The sequence below is a fragment of the Lentinula edodes genome (genome assembly GCF_021015755.1).
Source record: "Lentinula edodes strain Le(Bin) 0899 ss11 chromosome Unknown C8R40scaffold_3, whole genome shotgun sequence".
Lineage (NCBI taxonomy): Eukaryota > Fungi > Basidiomycota > Agaricomycetes > Agaricales > Omphalotaceae > Lentinula > Lentinula edodes.
Genome location: NW_025764309.1, coordinates 1664244 through 1682852, shown reverse-complemented (window position 1 = coordinate 1682852; position 18609 = coordinate 1664244). Strand labels below are relative to the sequence as shown.

General features: G+C 46.2%; 7 protein-coding genes across 7 annotated transcripts; 2 read left to right on the top strand and 5 right to left on the bottom strand.

Moving 5' to 3' along the window:
- Positions 1-93: 93 nt before the first annotated feature.
- On the bottom strand, positions 94-1228 carry C8R40DRAFT_1084797 (uncharacterized protein). Its single transcript, XM_046227308.1, has 5 exons — positions 1093-1228; positions 1014-1040; positions 988-989; positions 813-954; positions 94-757 (listed from the first exon to the last, which is right to left on the bottom strand). The coding sequence occupies exons 2-5, from the start codon at positions 1032-1034 to the stop codon at positions 431-433; spliced, it is 492 nt and encodes a 163-aa protein (XP_046091246.1). The 5' UTR covers positions 1035-1040; positions 1093-1228; the 3' UTR covers positions 94-430.
- A 3471-nt stretch (positions 1229-4699) lies between these two features.
- On the bottom strand, positions 4700-5920 carry C8R40DRAFT_1035349 (uncharacterized protein; the record flags this gene model as incomplete). Its single annotated transcript, XM_046223493.1, has 2 exons — positions 4700-4857; positions 5383-5920. Coding segments are annotated over 2 exons (696 nt in total), but the record flags the coding sequence as incomplete, so codon positions are not given.
- A 61-nt stretch (positions 5921-5981) lies between these two features.
- C8R40DRAFT_1084780 (uncharacterized protein) lies at positions 5982-7287 on the bottom strand. Its single transcript, XM_046227307.1, has 5 exons — positions 6822-7287; positions 6663-6769; positions 6574-6604; positions 6365-6503; positions 5982-6309 (listed from the first exon to the last, which is right to left on the bottom strand). The coding sequence occupies exons 1-5, from the start codon at positions 6937-6939 to the stop codon at positions 6273-6275; spliced, it is 432 nt and encodes a 143-aa protein (XP_046091244.1). The 5' UTR covers positions 6940-7287; the 3' UTR covers positions 5982-6272.
- Positions 7288-9575: 2288 nt separating this feature from the next.
- On the top strand, positions 9576-10950 carry C8R40DRAFT_469107 (uncharacterized protein). Its single transcript, XM_046235161.1, has 3 exons — positions 9576-9669; positions 9724-10687; positions 10755-10950. Exons 2-3 carry the CDS (start codon positions 9752-9754, stop codon positions 10794-10796), a joined length of 978 nt encoding a protein of 325 aa, XP_046091243.1. The 5' UTR covers positions 9576-9669; positions 9724-9751; the 3' UTR covers positions 10797-10950.
- A 741-nt stretch (positions 10951-11691) lies between these two features.
- Positions 11692-13509, bottom strand: C8R40DRAFT_469050 (dienelactone hydrolase family-domain-containing protein). Its single transcript, XM_046235159.1, has 9 exons — positions 13369-13509; positions 13174-13306; positions 12966-13114; positions 12875-12910; positions 12762-12821; positions 12564-12705; positions 12405-12496; positions 11870-12344; positions 11692-11801 (listed from the first exon to the last, which is right to left on the bottom strand). The coding sequence occupies exons 1-8, from the start codon at positions 13375-13377 to the stop codon at positions 12063-12065; spliced, it is 903 nt and encodes a 300-aa protein (XP_046091242.1). The 5' UTR covers positions 13378-13509; the 3' UTR covers positions 11692-11801; positions 11870-12062.
- Positions 13510-14041: 532 nt separating this feature from the next.
- On the bottom strand, positions 14042-15351 carry C8R40DRAFT_469396 (dienelactone hydrolase). The gene is made up of 7 exons (XM_046235162.1): positions 15215-15351; positions 15016-15164; positions 14926-14961; positions 14810-14869; positions 14603-14744; positions 14461-14552; positions 14042-14409 (listed from the first exon to the last, which is right to left on the bottom strand). The coding sequence occupies exons 1-7, from the start codon at positions 15240-15242 to the stop codon at positions 14128-14130; spliced, it is 789 nt and encodes a 262-aa protein (XP_046091241.1). The 5' UTR covers positions 15243-15351; the 3' UTR covers positions 14042-14127.
- Positions 15352-15584: 233 nt separating this feature from the next.
- On the top strand, positions 15585-18511 carry C8R40DRAFT_1166341 (nitrogen permease regulator of amino acid transport activity 3-domain-containing protein; the record flags this gene model as incomplete). The annotated part of the gene is made up of 6 exons (XM_046230841.1): positions 15585-16437; positions 16484-16919; positions 16976-17131; positions 17185-18246; positions 18310-18415; positions 18485-18511. 6 exons carry the CDS (start codon positions 15585-15587, stop codon positions 18509-18511), a joined length of 2640 nt encoding a protein of 879 aa, XP_046091240.1.
- Positions 18512-18609: the final 98 nt, after the last annotated feature.

The window sequence follows — 18609 nt, the reverse complement described above, 5'->3', positions numbered from 1 at the left end:
CTATGATCATATTCGCAGTGGCTTCGGCACTTTGTAGAAACAATTCGCTAAGGAAAATGATTTAATCTCGTCGCCAACCAGCGTCAACCCAAGTAGAGCATCAAGATTATCGATGCAGTCAATTAACGGTAATTTATACAAATTACAATATGTATATGTACACACTGAATGTGACAGTTGACTATTCCATTGCTCAATGCTGATTGAAATAACTACTGAAATTCACAGTCATCGGAGGCCCATGCCACTACATACAACAAAATAAAGCCAACAACACGGGAAGAGAAGGAATGCTACAGGTTGTCCAGTACGATGAAGCGCCAAATTTTGCGCGAGGACATCAGGAAAATAGAGCATATATTAAACTTTAGCATGTTGTAAAATTCGAAAACTGCAAGCGAGAATGAAATTGTGGTAGGTTATGACCTGCTCAAAGAGCTATGCCACTCGAAATTCGACCAATGATGGCGTCAGCTACGAAGCCTCCGACAAGGATTTGCCCAATCAAAGGTGTTTGCAGGAAAAAGTCTCTGCAATCAGCGGGTCGATCAATGTCGGTACGTAGAAGTTTCGACAATAACAGTCCTGCAGCTAACAGAACTCCAGCAAAGAATGGGTAACTGTGGCCATTCAAGTACCCTCCGTAGCTAAGCAGTCCGAAGAATGCTACTGCAGTGGAAAAGCACACAGGGATTGTATATTGACCACAGAGCAAGGCAGAAGAGCGAATCCCGATCTTCACATCATCACTTTTATCCTGCAACAGATTGAAAGGTTCAGCCTTACATGGATCACCGGAATAATCATCTCACCATGTGTTGGTAAATTGTTTCGTATGTCCAGACCCAGAAGCAGCCTCCGATGTAAATGGGAATAAGCATTTCGTACGGCATCTCCTTGGTGCGGCTCAACGTACTCCAACCCATAAAGACACCGACGGTGAACATGAGACCCTATCGAACACGACGATTTAGATGAGGTAACTGGAATATGGTTTGTTCTGTATTTACCAGAACGACCGGGGCGAAGTACATCCACCGCTACAGATCAACATCAGTAACCTAATGTAGAGGATCAATTCCACGAAGTAACCTTGCATGTAGGGTAAATGATGAACAAGGTGTTTGCACAGTGGACCAAGGATAGGGATTCACGACGGGTACTGAAGGTGCAAACGACGGACAACGAAGCTAGATAGGATAGTTAATACTATAATCTCAGTGGTAGTAAAGCACTGATATACCTAGATAGGATAGTTAATACTATACTAAAAGAGAGTCAATAAAATGAGTATAAAAGGAATGTTATAATGAGTGTACTCACATCTCAGTGGTAGTAAAGCACTGAGATGTGTCGGTATGTAAGCGAGCAAATAGTAAGATGCGAAGTAACGTAAAACGAGAGCGGAGCGATATGTTCATGTACGGGTATGTAGCCTTGAGGATCGGATAATGTTAACACTCCCCCTCGAGCCAAAAGGCTAGTTGATAGAGGAAAGATCAAGGACATTAAGTAAAGAACGGAAACGTACAAACTTGATACGAGCAAGAGACTTCGTGAATATGTCCGCAATCATGTCGTCTGTGGGAACGTATCGAATGCTTGCTTGTTCCCGTTCGACGACCTGACGAATAAAATGGAAATGAATGTCAATATGTTTAGTACGTGCATGGAAAGTAGAGTCCTTTGAAAGTCGGATAGCACTCTGATTATCACAGCAGAGTGTAGTTGGTTCGGAAAGAGGTTGGATGAGTTCTGAAAAGAGTTGTCGAAGCCAAATAAGTTCCTTGGCGGCATGTGTGAGCGCGACGTATTCAGATTCGGTACTCGAAAGGGTGACAATGGGTTGTTTCTTTGAACTCCAGGAGATCGGACCAACGCCGACGTACGAAACGTAGCCGGATATTGAGCGTCGGTTCATTTGTGATCCCCAATCAGCATCAGAAAAGAGGAACAGTGAAGGCGAATCTTTTCCGCCAAGAACCAGAGCGAAATCCGTAGTCCCATTAAGGTACCTGTACACACGGATTACTGCGGTCCAGTGAGTCGTGTGAGGTTCGTGCATGTAGCATGCAACCGTCGACGTTGCGTATGCTATATCAGGTCGAGATACCTTTGCTGGGTACATGAGGGAACCTACGGCTTCACGATATGTGGCTTGTTCACTTGGCGATAAGAGAGTGTCGGACACAGCAGGTGAGTCGGGGGATAAGTCAATTCCAGGTTCCATTGGAGTGACGACGGGACGAGAAGTTTCCTGGCCGAAACGTTTGATAATCCGTTCGATGTAGGCTTTTTGACTGAGGGTGATGGTCTTCTTGTCAATGTCGCGTGTAACTTCAAATCCAAGGAGCCAACTAATTGGTCCCATGAACTTCATGTCAAAACGTCGGTCAAGGGAGGCCTTGAGTTCCACCATGGATTCATCATTGTCAGTAACCATGGTGAAATCATCAGTAGCGGCAGCAAAAATCTGATATCTGTCACCTTTGTATTTGTAGAAAACACATGGATCAGATTCAGAGACAGTAAAACCTTCGTTGATAGCTTCCTGACGAAGTTTCTTATACCACTCGTGTCCTCCCTGCTTACTGCCATATAGAGGTCGGCGTAACTTTGTGACGATGTCTTTGCCTTTCTGGTGGACAGGTAGAGTTCGGAATTCCTCATATAGAGGTGGGAGCTCCATGTAAAGCTCTTCATGGAGATCAGCTTGGAGGTAAGCATTCTTGACATCTGCTTGTTCGATTTTCGAATCCTTACTTGCGCCAACGGAGAGCAGGAGACGGAGAGTTTCAAATTTGACACAAGGTGCAAATGTTTCATAAAAATCGATGCCGTGGATTTGAGAATAGCCGCCAACGACTAAACGGGCTTTATGGAGGACAACAAGGTCATTATGATTCCGTTTGGTCTTCAAGACGACTTTGTTCTTTGCAACATTAACACCGTTTGGGCGTTCGACTAAATCCCATGTGTGGAAATATTCAAGACTTGCGAGTTCATCGGTGTACGCACGTGCCCACTCGCTGGCTTCAGGTCCTTTCAACGCCTTGCGTATTGTTTGTGGATCCTCTGGTGCAGCAAGAGCGAAATCTGTCCAGCCGTCTGGATTAAATTCCTCGGTCTTCTTATTGACATCTTCGGCTGCTAAGGCTGTAGCATCAGCAGCAATTCCAGCTGCCTTGCGCATGCGAGTCTCGTTGTAGAAGCCAGTAGGCTGACGAACACGACGTGGCCGCGTATTTTCAGGTTCTAGTGAGACTTCAACAGGTGTAGGAGATGAAGGTGCAGATGGAGAAGGAGATGGAAGTGGTGTGAGAGGGGACAGTGAACGAGATAAAGGTGTGTGATCTGGTAAGTCTTGAGTGGATACGGACTTTGAAGGATCATTTTCAGGCAGTTCCGGGGAATCCTTCAATGCGTTTTCATCCTTGGGCTGTGGGAGACTCGAGGGATTGTACGGAATTTCGAGTTCAATCTCGACTTCGGTAGTTTCGGTCTCCCCCTCAATCTCGAGAGGGTTTGACAGCACGATTTCATCCGGATTCATGTAGATATTCCGTTCGGCACTAACGCGTCGTTTACCTGGCCAATAAACACGAAAACCTTTTGCCTCTTCATCAATACCCACAAAGTGGACCTTTTCTGCGCGTGCCGTGAGTTTTGGGACCTTTACTTTAACCCAAACTAATGCTCCAAATTCACGTAGGTTGGACAAGTTTGGTTTAAGTTTCGTAGCCCTTTCGTGAGGTGTGATCTTTCCCGGAAGTGAGCTGTGGCTCGTTCGATTCTTAAGATAGACTTTATGATTGACTGCTTCGGTCCATAGGAATCGAGGTAGTCCGGCACGAATCAGCATAGCTCTAGCACCTTCGAGGTGGTTCCGATTTGTGATTTTGGATAGTCCATTAGATTGTGGAGAGTCGTGGACAGTGAGGTGACGACGTGTACCCTGCGATTTGAGGTGTTTGTTCATCGCATTACTGGTAAGTTCTCCCCCTGGATCTGAGCCAAGAATTTTGATTAATTTCACCCCTCGATGAGCCTTAACCCATGCTTCGTATTCCTTATAGGACTGAAAAAAATCGGACTTTAACTTTAGGAAGTCTACTCTCTCCTCGCGGCTATACACGTCCTCAAAATTAGCTGAATAACGTGCTCCTTTGAGGGATTGAACTTCGGCAGGACCCCATACGTCGGTGACAACTTTATCACCGTAAGCCTTTGCATCGGCATTATCACTATGTTTCGGGAATGGTTTTCGCGCAGCTTTCGCTTGCACACAAGGTTCGCAAAATCCAACCGTGGTTCCTAAGTCGACATTGATTCCTGTAGCCATTTCCGTTTTGAGCATGCGGCGAAGGGTGTCTTCACCAGGGTGTCCCATTATGCAGTGGAATTGGTACATGGTGAGACGTTGAGTGGAGGCAGCAGCAGCAACGAGAACGGATCTAGGATTGGATCCAGTACTGACCCGGTACAAACCATGGTTTACAGGGATGAATCCGATAGCTTTACGGTTCGGTCGAGGTGAAAAAATAGTGCAGTTACCATCTTCGATAGTAAGTGAGAAGCCTGCTTTGTCCATACAGCTTACTGATATGAGAGTGAAGGCGAGTGATGGGGAATAATAGGTGTTCGATAACACAATTGGAGTGGGTTTCTTCCCTGGACCCATAGGTAAGGAGGTCATGTAGTCTCCTCGTGCTGTGACAACAAATGATCGACCGTCGGCAGCCGTAACTGGAGACGGAGCAATTTGAACGAGATTTTTGAAGTTGGATTGGATGGGTGAGAAGTGGCGCGTTGCGCCCGTATCAATCACCTCGCCATTGTGAGTAACGTTGGCAGCAGCTAGGGCGTCCGATCGTTCTCTGAAGTCTGACGTAGCCTGGAGATCAGGCATACCAAAATCATCCTTGTGCTTAGCATCCATAACAAACGCGTACGTTTCTTCTTCATTCTCGTCATCTTGTTTTGAAGACTGAGCAGTTGCCGCTGTAGCGCCTTTCTGCTTCTTCCCTTGTCGATTCCGCTGATGCGGACCTTTTCCTTCACTACCACCTCCAGGAGCCCAACAGTTAGGCTTGGTATGACCAACCTTCTCGCAGTTATCGCAGAAAAGGTGTGATCGATCCTCTTTCGACTTGGTATTATCCTTCCGACCTTGCCGTTTCTGATAGTTCGGTCCCTTGGGAACAAGACTAGCAGCCTTAGCTGCTGAAAGGGCAGAATTCACTGCATCGTCCTCCTTCTCAACATCCCGCTCATCGGCAGCTTGTCGAGCTTTCTTGATCAGGAACTGACTCGTAAGTGGAATTCCAGTCAACTCGGAGGTGATTGCAAGTGATTTGAAAAGGTCGCGATAGGGAATACCACAGCATTGGCGAATGTATGTCATGAAAGAGTCGTCGGGAACACGGTGTCCCATGCCAGCAAGCTCGTCATACCACATTTGAAGCTGGGTGAGTGTTTCTCGGATATCTCCTTCTTCAGGGGTACGAAGGCTCATCATTCTGTGGTGCAGAGTGTCGGCACTGATGGGAGGTCTATCCTCTATGACTGAACAGAGCTGTTTCCAGGTATCGTGGGCAGTGACTTCCTCCCGAATACGCAGGAATAGTGAAATTGGGATGGTCTCGTAGAGGATTTTGCAGAGCTGTGCTTCCTTTGCTTCATACTCATCTCGAGCTTCCATGCACTTCTCGTACTCATCGTCTGTTAACGGCGTCGCACTTCCGGTGAGGTAAAAGTCTCCGGATATTTCAGTGACACGTCTGGGTGGTCGAATCGTTCCCGTCATATGTCGTCCTAAGCGATGTGACACGACTTCAGTCTGGACACGTTGCTTGTAGATGACCCAGTTACTGAGGTCTTCTTTCAGGATAGGAACTTTGAACTTGATGTTTGTAGACATTTTGCCGGGGCCCATAACCTGTTTGCACAGTGGACCAAGGATAGGGATTCACGACGGGTACTGAAGGTGCAAACGACGGACAACGAAGCTAGATAGGATAGTTAATACTATAATCTCAGTGGTAGTAAAGCACTGATATACCTAGATAGGATAGTTAATACTATACTAAAAGAGAGTCAATAAAATGAGTATAAAAGGAATGTTATAATGAGTGTACTCACATCTCAGTGGTAGTAAAGCACTGAGATGTGTCGGTATGTAAGCGAGCAAATAGTAAGATGCGAAGTAACGTAAAACGAGAGCGGAGCGATATGTTCATGTACGGGTATGTAGCCTTGAGGATCGGATAATGTTAACACAAGGGTGCAGCGGCAGCAGCAAAACGGCATCTAATGTCACAAAGGCATCAGCGTCCGGTGTTTCCCGATGATGAAGAGCCCTTACGAGACAGGATCCAAAAGGGCTTGGGCAAGATACACTCCGAGCACTACCTGAATCCCGAAGAACATCCACGCACGTTCCAGAGATATCGAGCCTCGAGGAATGGCACGGCCTTTCGTGCGGGACACCATAGCGTCAATGTCTGGTGAAGATCAAACAATAATTTTCGATTCAATTCCGACGTCGTTGATTCTGATGATTCCGAGACTCACCATGATCTAAAATATCATCGATCGCCATGATCTTGAATAGAAATATTTGTGGATACGTGCCGTACATACAACAAATAATTGACACCTACGAGCGACTTTATTCCAGAACACAGCACCAGATACTTCGCAGCCCAAAGTAACGCTACACTTCCTGGTATCTCAGGCTGAGCGTGATAAACCATTGCGAGGGCCCAAGCTGACAGGACATTTAGTCAATTAGACGTCTATAGGAGAACATATGGACTAACCCGTTGGTATCCAAGTTGTCCAACAGCCCATATGGTTGTTCAGCCGGCAAAGGTCCCAACAAGCATTGATCTCCTCTTTCGAGGGTGGAGCGAAGAGATTAGCCAGACGCTTAGACATCAGAGGAGGGGATGGAAGAGGGTTGCTGAAGTTTCGATTCTTTTTCCCGACATTATAAGGAGTCGTATGTAGAAAGATATTATTGGTAAGATGTCTACATACGCGCTCAATTCTTCTCCGAAGTTTCCATACAGTGACAGCTTAGGCGCAGTTAAATGATTTCACACTTCTATCTTTCTCAGCCTAAACAGATATAACTGGGCCTCTCTTACTTTATCCGGTTGACATGAAAAGAAGCGATCGACCATATATAGGTATGACTTCTTGATTGAGTTAAATCTCCCTCTAAAATATTATGGATCGGCGGGCGGGAAGGCTGGTTGAAGTTCTGTACACATCGTTTCCCATGATGCGACCCCAAATGTTATAACAATTGTGGGTCGACTGCCAATGTGTGGGTGCCATTGCGCCCCAATGTTCTTACTTGGTAAGACCTATGTATTTCTTCACTTGATACGGTTATGTTTTCAAGCAATTCGGTCGAGCCCGGAAAACTACCCTCTAACCGACCTATATTTTTGCCTCGACCCTGATAGATACCTTCAAGGATAGGATAGGTCAAGTACCACACGATAGGAACCGATGACTACGAGTCCTCGGAGCTGTTCCCGGATTGTCCCCTGTAATAAATTATCACATCAAGACGGGCAATGATCAATGAAAAAACGGGCAGTACATGTATCAGAATATTCTAACAGTTTTTCTATGTCCGTTGTGGCCAGTGGACCCACAAAACGGTAATGAACGTATGTACTAGAATATTGTACATAGGGATGCATATGTAGAATAAAGTATAGAAAGAAGATTTTCTTTCCTGACTCCTGAAAATTAGGTACCGCCGCGGCTTTTCCTTGCCCGCTTGAACCAGTCCACCTTCAACGCATCATTCTTGGATCCTCATGGTCGTCTCGCGATGCTCTCTAGCGATATTTTTCTCAAGTTCCTTCCTCGAATGTGGGGGTTACGCTCTGATAAGCATTCAATTAGTTCCTTCCATCTCCCCACAACTTCACTTACTAGACGAGCTATTTACAGCGTATTCAAAAAACCTTGTCAGTAGCGTAAAAAATGAGAAAAAATAAAATAAAATCGAAAAGGTACCCGACGTTTTAGCCGACCACTTGGCGAGCGGGCTGTCACTCGCGCCTTTCGCCAATGATCTTCTGTGGTGGAAGAGCATCTGCAGAACCTGGATGTTCGCTAGAGCAAGGGTACTAGCTGGAGAGTGCTGTCCAGCACTGAAAGCACTCCCCAGCAGTTTTTCAGTACTGCTGGGAGCACTTTCCCAGCTGGACAGTGCTGTCAGTTGAATGTGGATGGAGCTCCTCCCAGCATGGTTGGACTCTCCAGCAGCATCAGCATCTATTAGTCCTACCTCAGAAGCAAAAGAACCGCAATCATACTACATTGTCGAAAGGCGCGAGTGACAGCCCACTCGCCAAGTGGTCGGCTAAAACGTCGGGTACCTTTTCGATTTTATTTTATTTTTTCTCATTTTTTATGCTACTGACAAGGTTTTTTGAATACGCTGTAAGCGAATGGCTTTTAGTGGCCTCCGACTCCCGAGTGCTCCGAGTGATCATAATATATTGACCTCAACATGATCTGTCATCCCCAAAGATTCATCTCAATAAGGTAGCACCTTCTATCAAAAGCTACTCGATATCTTCCTTGATCAGTGATGCAACCTGACCTGATACAAGAGAAGCAGGAGGAAGCAGGTAGCAAAATGTGAGTTCGACGTCCAGCAGGCTACCAACTTACGGTAACTCCATTTACTTATATTTTCGACCATATTCCTTTCCCCATGAGGATTTATGAAATCGATGCCGGCCTAGAGTAGGCCTTGATAGGCTCTTGAAAGTTGGGAACTTGATTCTTGTCGTATTCTTGGCTGAGCCTATTCTTGGGTGTATTCACCCTGTATTTACCACTCCCGAATGGAGGTGATATAGCGTTAAGACTTCATCTGACTAGTATCATTGCAAGGCGAAAACTTACAAGTGAATGGGTTACCGGTAACGGTCGTATTCAAAGGATTCATACTCACAAGTACATCTGCAAAACCTGTATGTTCGCCAGAGCAAGGGTACTGGCTGGAGAGCGCTCTCCAGCACCCAAAGCACCGAGAACAAAATTTCAACCCTGCTCTGGGTGCTTTGGCTGCTGGGAAGCGCTCTCAGCTGCTCTCAGAGAATTAGCCGAAAAAACAGGTTTTGCAGATGTAGAGCGAAGCACCGTCACCATTCATCGACTGATTGCTACTATCTCTTCTAAGAGCCATGTTCACTCCTATCTGTATCATTTCCCCGCCCTTCCCCACTTACTTGATGGTATGTACTTACCACTTCGAATTCGAAGGACTGATGTTTTGTTCATTTCGGCTTCAATTTCTGGCAACAACACAAAGCAGAACTCAAATTCAAGAATCTATAGTAGAAATACTCAGTAGAGTTAATCATTGTCTGATCACGTATGGGATTCTACCTTCCTACAATGCTATGAGAAGCGTAGGCGCTACACGTATTAGTCTAGCCGGTATTCAAAGTGCCCAAAAGCTATTGACTCGGAGTGTTAGCCTACATAAATCAGTGACTTGATTAAAGGGAGGGATATAAGAAGCTACGGCAGTTCTCGGCCCGGGACAGTGACTTCTCTCTTTCTCTCTTTCTCTCATCGTGGGCACCCGCGTTAATCGCCACTTCAACCAGAGAATATTTGTTTAATTGGGTACAACTTCTCACATCTCTCAAACACTTTCTTGCCTCTGAACTTGCTCTTAAGCGACTTCTCAGCTATTCGACGCGTTGAGATGGGGTCATCTACCGCCGACAATACGGTCTTACAAAAGCGTTTGGATGAAGCAGAACGTCTGGAGGTAGAATTGAAGCGTGCTTATGATGCCCAGCATGATCTCGTTGTGAACCTTCGTAACTCCCTCACCGCCGTTCACCAGTTTCCTCCCGAAATTCTATCCGAAATTTTTTGCGCCTACATGGAAGCGAACCGTGACACGCCTCTCGCACAGCTTCTACTCATGCATGTATGCCGCATATGGAGGCAGACCGCGCTTGAAAACACACCTCGAATTTGGGCTTATCTATACCTCACCATTCGCGCAAATACAACTATAGAATACGGATCAATTATCACAGAATGTCTCAGTCGAAGCAGTCTTCCTGCCGATATTCACATTGACACTCGCACTTCCCCATTGAAGAAATACGTCAGGTCCCTGAAGCTTATCCCTTCCGGAATTATCGATGCTCTAGTTCCCATCTGTTCTCGCATTCGCACCTTAACACTCCAAGGACCTCTCAAAAACTTTCTTCCGTTGATCAACCTTCCTCGAAATTCTTTTCCTGTCCTCACCGAACTCGACTGTAACATCCTCGTTGATTCCAACGGAGAACGAATCTCTGCATTCGAAGGCTCCGCTCTTCAAGAGCTGAGGTGGCGGTGCGGAGGTGTCGATGCCGGCTTGGGACCGTCAATATTCTCGTCTAATGGGTCGATTTTTTGGGGAACGTTAGCATCTCTTGCATTTGATGCTACTCAAGTCACGACACTCTACCTCACCGATAATCTAAGTTATCACGGCAACGACACATGGAATATACTGGCCAGGTTCACGAACCTTGTCTCTTGTACATTGTATACTCCTTTCTTCGAGACCGATTTAGTGAACGGAATAACTTTCGCCAAACTCACAACGTTGATCATGTTTTGTGATTATGAGGAGATACTGGTCCGCAGCAAAATGTTGTCGCTGCTTACTTTGCCGTCCCTCACCAAACTCTGTATCAAATTTGCAGGAGCGAATAACCCTACTCGCGCGACTATTGCTCCGACGTTGATTGATCTTCTCCAACGCTCTCAATGTCCTCTAGCTCACCTATCGATAATCCGGGCCGAATCTCTCACGAACAAAGACCTTTCCTCTATCATCGACAGCTTCAGCTCCATTCTGCACTCCTTCACCATTGTAGGAAGGAAAATTATTCCGAAGAATTTTCTGCAAAAGCTTGTGTGCAAGAAGAACAAGGATCCGCCTTTGCCCAATCTTGAGTGTCTACGATTTGGGATATATACAAAGGCTGACCCTGTCAATCTGGCACCTAAGCTTTTTCTCGATATCGTCGAATCTCGACTTTTCGAGCGTGAGATGAGTCGCTTCCATGTTCTTTCTCCTCTCAAAAAAGTACAAATCGTTCTGATTGACTCGAAAAATCCCTTGGAGGAATTTCTCTCATTGGACTCTGAAGATGATTCCGATCCCGGTTCCGGTTTGTTGTCCTTCTTGCCTCAGATGCCTCAGAACAGTGGACCTCCATACAGTTGGTTGGGGACATTTAATACGACTGAAGTAACGCGGCTACAGCGTCTTCAATCTGAAGGCTTGGAAATTGAGGAAAGCCACGACATCAATAGCTTACCGTTATTGTCATGATCTATTCTATGACGCTGCCAGATCGTTGTACTCACCATGTTGGCTTGTAATCATATTGTGTGACTAATGCAACAAGAACAAAAAGGCCCCTTGACCTTATCTCGAATGCCTTCAATTCGGAATATTTGAAGGAGATGTTCATCTGGAACCCAAGTTACTCCTTAATGTTCTTGAATCTCGACTTCTGGTACCATGTCTCTTCTCGTCTGACGAGAGTGCAGATCGACATCATTGATTTGGAACGGGAAACCAACATAACTTTGCTTGAGAGGTTTAGGGATGATATCCCCTCGTCGGACGAGTCTGAGCCTCAGTACAGTTGATTGGACAAATTTTCGCCTGCTGAGATGACACAGCTACGACGTCCTCAATCTGAATGGTCAAAAATTTGTGAAGGACAAAATGTTGACAACTGGTCGGTGGATCCCCTATGTTAGAAAACGCCAGGATGAATCGTGTCGTGATAATGAATCTGCCTACCGGTTCTACAAATGATATCTATCGTCAAAAGTCGAAAATCCTGCACAATGATGAGGTCAATATAGCACTGCGTAAATGATAATGAATTAAATTTTCGATAACATTGTCCATTGACGACCAGGATTGGGACCATAAGTACTGATCAAGATTTAATAATTTTACATACAATGTTTAGCGACTGGAGCCAACTTGCTTACTTCGATGCCTTCCCCTCTGGTCCGAATCCATACTTATACAGCCACTCCACAGCAGCCTTGAATGCTCCTTCCTTCCCCGCTTTCACCTGGGGAATGCTCAGATCTCCTCTCACAGCAAATCCATGCGTGCAGCCATCGAAATATTCGCGTCTGTATCCAGGAGCAAATTTACCTTCACCGAATATAAGGTCGGCTTGGGATTGGGATGGTATAGGGAATTGTTCGTCGGTGGTGCAGGTATTGAGGAGGAGTGGGGCGCGGGAAGTAGAGAAGTATTTCTGGGGTAATAACAACGTGTTAAATTCTGGATGGGAAAATCGAGTCAAATGTGTACGTGCCTCTAAGTCATCTGGGGACTTCAACAGCGATGGATGGCTCGCGATAGACGCAGAGGTGATATTCTCAAATGCCAAATCAAAGACAAGCCTCCCTACCAAAAATTTGGGATAGATTGGTTGCTATTCCAGGAGTGGGAATAAAGTATCGTGAGGGCATACCTCCGTAACAATACCCCGTCGAAGCGAATGTCGTCACACCTTGTTCCCTGAGCGCAGTAATTACCTTGTCAAGGAGAGGACGCGCAACGTGTGGTCCGTGGCGACCAAACCAGGTCGGAAGGTCAAAGGCCTGTCGTTTTTCCTACGAAGACAATATCAGAAACGGTAGTGTAGGGGAGAGCACAAATATTGGCGCACCTCGGAGTCGAATACATCAAAAGGAAGTCCATCTTTCTCGAACAGATCGGGGGCCACCGTCTGTCAAATTGTTCAGTGGGAGGGCAACTATGGTTGATAGAAGAGAAACGTACTTTGAAACCATTCTTTGCAAAACCGTCCACCAAAAGCTATATTCACCCAAATCAGTATACAGGGTGCTAGTTTAGGTCTCGATAAACGTACCTGAGCATTCGGCAGCTGTGGCCCGAACACGTCGCAGAGGAAGAGAAGAACTTTGTCTTTCTGGTATTCACCACTGGGTGTGCCAACGTAGGATTCGATTCCGGCTATCGTTTCCCATTTACCTTCGGGAGTTCCTTCGTGTTTGACCCCTTGGTTGCGTTCAGAAGATTGCCATTGATAAGGCATTCTTAGGACGTAGATTACGCACCTTTGATACAATCTTCGCAGAGACTCATGATGTTGCTTTGAATGTGAAGTAGGTAAGGATAAAGAGATGTTGATGGGTACGTGTACGTGAGATCCCATACTTCCCTGGCTGTTAAGCCTTTTATAGTGCATTGCTGGATGGATTCCGAGATGAGAAATATTCTTTGACAATGACATGATGCAAACATGTTCTCACTTCCCACATGAATCAGCAGGATTCCAAAGAAGGTTCCCGAATATACCCGGTAAAAATTGGATAATGGGAATTGGAAGGAGCAAAGTGGTGGACCGTCCTTGAATGCGGACGCATACGGGTCAAAAACAGATGAGACAACAGGATGAGCACTGCACATTCAAACCGAACAGTTTTGAATATGATGATAACATCTGAGCCAACTTTTTATAACACTCACTTATGTAGGACATAACTTCCAGTCGTTACCACAGAGCGACCGCCAGAATACTCCCTAATCGCTCGGTGTTGTCCATCTTACGCAGCTTGTGGAGATATCTTGGATCTCGTCTCGTGGTGGAAGCAATGGTTCACTTCCAAATCCCTTCTCATCTGACAGATGTGCAGACCAACGTGATGGGGGAAAGCCACAAACCTTTCTTGAGGAGACATCCCTCCCGGCAACGGTTCTGCTTTGTTGACCGGAAGGATTCTCACCTGCTAATACATGATTACAGCAAGTACAATCCAGATTCGGAAGTATCCATGATCAAACTTATTGAAAGACTCAAAACAATCTTACATGTTTCCAGATGGTTGACCACTTCCTGATATCCTGTTTCAAAAGATCGGTTTAAAGGCTTCTCTGCTGGGGTCAGGTCCACGAAGAAACAAGCCAAGTTCTGAACAAGATTTGATAATACAGCTGGATATGTTGCTGGAAACTGGCCTACCCTCTGGCCCAAATCTGTAGTGATACAACCACTCCACGAGCCAAGTTGCTTACTTCGATGCCTTTCCCTCCTGTACAAATCCATACTTATATAGCCACTCCACAGCAGCCTTGAATGCTCCTTCCTTCCCCGCTTTCACCTCAGGAATGCTCAAATCTCCTCTCACAGCAAATCCATGCGTGCAGCCATCGAAATACTCGCGTTTGTATCCAGGAGTGAATTTACCTTCACCGAATATGACATCGGCTTGGGATTGAGCGGGTAGAGGAAACTGTTCGTCGACGGTGCAAGTATTAAGAAGCAGTGGAACGCGGGAGGTGGAGAAGTATTTCTGGGAGTTGATTAGGGATTAGTTGATCGGTGAGACCGACTAAGTACATACCTCCAAATCCTCTGGAGACTTCAAATGCGATGGGTGGTTCGCAATAGACGCAGAAGTGATATTCTCAAATGCTAAATCGAAGACAAGTCTGCCTTGAAACGTTCGAGATAGAATACAATGAAGGGGATCGAAGTTGGCATACCTCCATAACAATACCCAGTCGCAGCGAACGTTGTTACACCTTGTCCCTTGAGCGCGGCAACGACTTTGTCAAGGAGAGGACGCGTAATGTGGGGTCCATGGCGACTAAACCAGATTTGGAGGTCAAAGGCTTGTCGTTTTTCCTATGAAAATTGAGATGATAATGTTGGAAAAGGACAGATGAAGCGCAGCACAAATCTTCACGCACCTCAGAGTCGAATAGATCAAAAGGCACTCCATCCTTCTCAAAGAAATCGGGGGCCACTGTCTGTGGTAATATTGGTCGGTTGGAAGGCGATTGCGATCGATAAAGGACAGATGTACTTTGAAACCGTTCTTTGCAAAACCGTCCACCAAAAGCTATATAGACTCGGATCAGTATAAAAGACGTTCACTGAAAATCAGTTGACGTACCTGAGCATTCGGGAGCTGTGGTCCGAATATGTCGCTGAGGTAGAGAAGAACTTTGTCTTTCTGGTATTCACCACTGGGAGTGCCAACGTAGCATTCAACTCCGTTGATATTTTCCCATTTCCCTTCGGGAGTTCCTTCATGTTTGACCCCTTAGTTGAATTAAAAAAGGTTTGCCATTTTTGAGATTGCAGCTACGCACCTTTGATACAATCTTCACAGAAACTCATGGCGTTCAATGTACGACTCGAATGCCGAACAAGGATAAAGAGATGTTGATGCAGGGCCAATATGCGGGAGCACTAGCTTCATGAGCTTAAATCGAAAGATGATGAATATTCTCATTTCCCACATGAATCAGCAGGATTCCAAAGCAACATTTTCCCGGAAACACGGATATATTCGTAGGCGGCCGTCTTCAAATGGGATTTTTGGAGATTGGAAGCGAATTGCAATTGCGAACGGTTGATTCATGATTTTCCGATTCGAATGTGATGCGTATAACAGAACGAAAACAAGCGCCAAGTCACACCTGATTTGTCCAATGACCATCACGTTTCGTCACGTCCAGGATGGCCGAGACGTTGCTGGCTATATTGCTGGTTAATTCCTCAGCAAAGGGCTCAACTCTTGTATACCATTGGCCCCCAGATCCAGTTGTGCCGCCTCGCCTCCGCCGAGCACTTCCCATGGACTTGACCGCCTCACAGTCGATTTCGCAGAGTCATATCCAACAAGAAGATATCGATCCTTCGTATAGATGGGAGAGGACGAATTCATCTAACCGTGACAGGTCCTTATCTTATACTCATTCGCCGTCCTCGGGAAGGACTACCCCTGCACAAAATGACATCGATGAACTAGAAGACCGGGAAGTTCGTAACAAGGACAAGTACGAGAATGTATTCGGATACGCATCCGAATTTCTCGCCAGTATACTCTGTCCAAGCACGTCAATGTGTCACCAAAAATTCCAGTTGACTGTGGATGACCTGGCTTTCATCGGCCACCCGGTCTGTGCAGACTGGGATGGTGTCTGGAGATTCAATTCAGGGAGAGCGAAAACTACGAGTTCGTCTAGAGGAGGCAATTCCCGAGATCGCGGTGGTGCCGAGTCAGGCTCTCCCAGCCCTGCTAATCGGAGTCTGTCGTTGGACAAGAAAAATTCCGGCCAGGAAATGTCGAATTCGGCTGGGCCTTCTACAAAGTGTACTTGGCTCCACACGTTCAATTTTGTTCTGGTCCTCGACCTGCCCGATCCTTCTTCGTCTGCGTCTGGAAATCTATCTAAATACTTTGACATACTCTATGATCAAATCGGGTTTATTGTTGCTGCGGTGTTGTTTCAAGAGCAAGTTTTGTCAAACTTTGTTGAACAGGAATGTGACTTGTTGGGGTCATTAAAAGACGACTGTATACGCAAAAGTGAGCTATCTCGATGTCATCGAGTAACCAGCTAAGATTTGTTTAGGCGAGCCGTATCCTCAGTACTTTGAACAGGCTTTAGGCATCTCTTCCGTCGCATCTGCTATGAAGACTCTTTACGACGCTATCAAATCCTCCTCTGTAGCCTATCTCTCCATCCACGATCTTCCACTAGAGCTCCAACTCCCTCCTCATCTAGACGACCTACTTCACAACGAAGAAGATAGCGAGCTGGACACGTCCCATCTCGACACGAACGCAAATTACTCGGAAGCAGAAGAGTTTTGGGGGACCGAAATGAGCTTCGGTTGGCAGTTACCGGCCTTGGCACCCTGGAAGAGTTTACTGCTGCTGGATGAGATAGACAGTGAACAAGGCCAAGAGGCATTCGCGAACTTGCGAAGCCCGTACATAACTCCGGAAGACAGGCCAGTTGTTGAGGGCCTAATGAGGTTTCTGGATACAGTCAATGTCACGCTCTCGTGAGCCTTCCAGTATCTCAGTAAACATTTTCTTTACTGACTGATCATCTTCGTAGCCTCGCGGACCTTGCTAGTCTTTTGGACTGGGACCTCGAAACACAAGTGTTTCCTACCGTTCGGTGGCTTGTCCTGCACCGAAAAGCAAAGATAGTTGACATTATTAATCTTAACCTGAAAACTGTTTTTACTCTTTCTACAAAATTCGATCGCCCGTAAGTAACTTTTATTTGTCTGTCGTCTGACTCTCCTTGTACACTGATTACAGTCTGTTAGAACTGGCTGCTGATTTTGACAAAGCATTTCTTAGCTCTTCGAACTCCCCGTCCTCGCCAGTATTGTCCCCGCACACATCATCATCTCACCCATCGCGTGCATCGCAGTCGGACTTTCCCCAACATCCTCTTCCCCTCCCCGAAATCCTCTCAATAATCTCCACTTCCTCCGCCAAGCAAACAGGTGGCAACCACTTCTTCGGTTCCGTCCTCGAATCCCGAAAAGACTTGATTCCACTTTACCATCAAGTCGTATCATGGATGCTTAAACACGATCTGATTATCGTGTTGCATTTGAGGATACGTGTCGTGGCAACACCGGAGGTCAAGGCGTTAGTGAAGGCTCAGAAAGGGAATGCGAATGCCAGAAAGGTTCAAAGACTGGACAGGAAAAAGAAGAGGAAGGAAAAGACCGACAGTGATAGTAACAACGAGCGGATAATCGAAAGAGGACGAGAACGGAAACGCAGTACACCGGCGTTAACAACCTTGAATTCATCCTCGTTCACGACCGCGGAGTCGGGCTTGGGCTTGGAGATAGGCGCTTCTCCCATCTCCACACCGGAACAGAATCAATACGATAATGATAACAAGAAAGCCTTCGCTTGGCTTTCCATGTCTCCAAAAAGCGCACGAAAGCATTCTCAAAATTCCCAGCCCACTCGTGCGGTATCGGCAACACGTTCAACGTCAACACGCGTACCGTCAAGCGACTCGGTGCACAGTAATCACAGTGGGCAAAGCAAATTGAGTGAGCTGATCCTGGACGAGACTGATGAGGACGAGGGATGTGGACGGGATGAGGGTCCGGATGCATCAGATGGAGATGGTCGTAGAATGTCGCAAGATATAGAGGAAGAAGGGGAAGACGATGATGAGGCCGATGATGAGAATGAAGAAGAAACGGAGGTTGATGCGGAGACAGATACGGGATCTCATAATGTCGACGTACCATCTATGATCAAAGATCCCGGCCGCGCGACATCGCTCCAGCGTCGTTGGTTGAACGCCATGTCCCTAGGAAAGGATCAGATTCTTACACGACGATTTGAATTGTGAGTAACTTGTTGTTTCAGTAACCAGCTTTCTTGTCACTGACCCTTTGCTTATCATCATAGGACCAACCAGTACTTCGATGGAAAAACTACAGACGACGAAATATTGTACCGAGCTGAGATCACGAGGAAGCAGTTGAGAGAGGTTCTTCATCATTATGAGGAATTTGTACGTCGAGACCCTTATACGGACGTGATTAAGCTGACTCGTTGCTTCTTTCTTGCACTTGTTCCGCAGCTGCAAACATTTTTGCATCCTTCCTGAATATATAATGTGTCGGTAGCCGCACAATCGCTCTAAGGCCTCTTATTTGTCTCCCATCATCGACCGTCTTCTCCGACTCGGTCTCCAACTCAATCACT

What these genes read in the sequence shown, in the direction of transcription:
- C8R40DRAFT_1084780 (XM_046227307.1), bottom strand. Translation starts at nt 6,939, where the DNA reads ATGTCTAAGCGTCTGGCTAATCTCTTCGCTCCACCCTCGAAAGAGGAG. An exon ending in GACAACTTGGATACCAACGG is followed by an intron (nt 6,770 to 6,821) that starts GTTAGTCCATAT and finishes ATGTCCTGTCAG; the next exon opens with CTTGGGCCCTCGCAATGGTT. An exon ending in GCCCTTTTGGATCCTGTCTC is followed by an intron (nt 6,310 to 6,364) that starts GTAAGGGCTCTT and finishes TTGTGACATTAG; the next exon opens with ATGCCGTTTTGCTGCTGCCG.
- C8R40DRAFT_1084797 (XM_046227308.1), bottom strand. Translation starts at nt 1,034, where the DNA reads ATGTACTTCGCCCCGGTCGTT. An exon ending in AAACAATTTACCAACACATG is followed by an intron (nt 758 to 812) that starts GTGAGATGATTA and finishes AATCTGTTGCAG; the next exon opens with GATAAAAGTGATGATGTGAA.
- C8R40DRAFT_469107 (XM_046235161.1), top strand. Translation starts at nt 9,752, where the DNA reads ATGGGGTCATCTACCGCCGACAATACGGTCTTACAAAAGCGTTTGGAT. An exon ending in GTGATTATGAGGAGATACTG is followed by an intron (nt 10,688 to 10,754) that starts GTCCGCAGCAAA and finishes TCAAATTTGCAG; the next exon opens with GAGCGAATAACCCTACTCGC.
- C8R40DRAFT_469050 (XM_046235159.1), bottom strand. An exon ending in CTGCGAAGATTGTATCAAAG is followed by an intron (nt 13,115 to 13,173) that starts GTGCGTAATCTA and finishes AACGCAACCAAG; the next exon opens with GGGTCAAACACGAAGGAACT. An exon ending in GACGGGGTATTGTTACGGAG is followed by an intron (nt 12,497 to 12,563) that starts GTATGCCCTCAC and finishes AATTTTTGGTAG; the next exon opens with GGAGGCTTGTCTTTGATTTG.
- C8R40DRAFT_469396 (XM_046235162.1), bottom strand. Translation starts at nt 15,242, where the DNA reads ATGAGTTTCTGTGAAGATTGTATCAAAG. An exon ending in TTGCAAAGAACGGTTTCAAA is followed by an intron (nt 14,870 to 14,925) that starts GTACATCTGTCC and finishes ATATTACCACAG; the next exon opens with ACAGTGGCCCCCGATTTCTT. An exon ending in GACTGGGTATTGTTATGGAG is followed by an intron (nt 14,553 to 14,602) that starts GTATGCCAACTT and finishes GAACGTTTCAAG; the next exon opens with GCAGACTTGTCTTCGATTTA.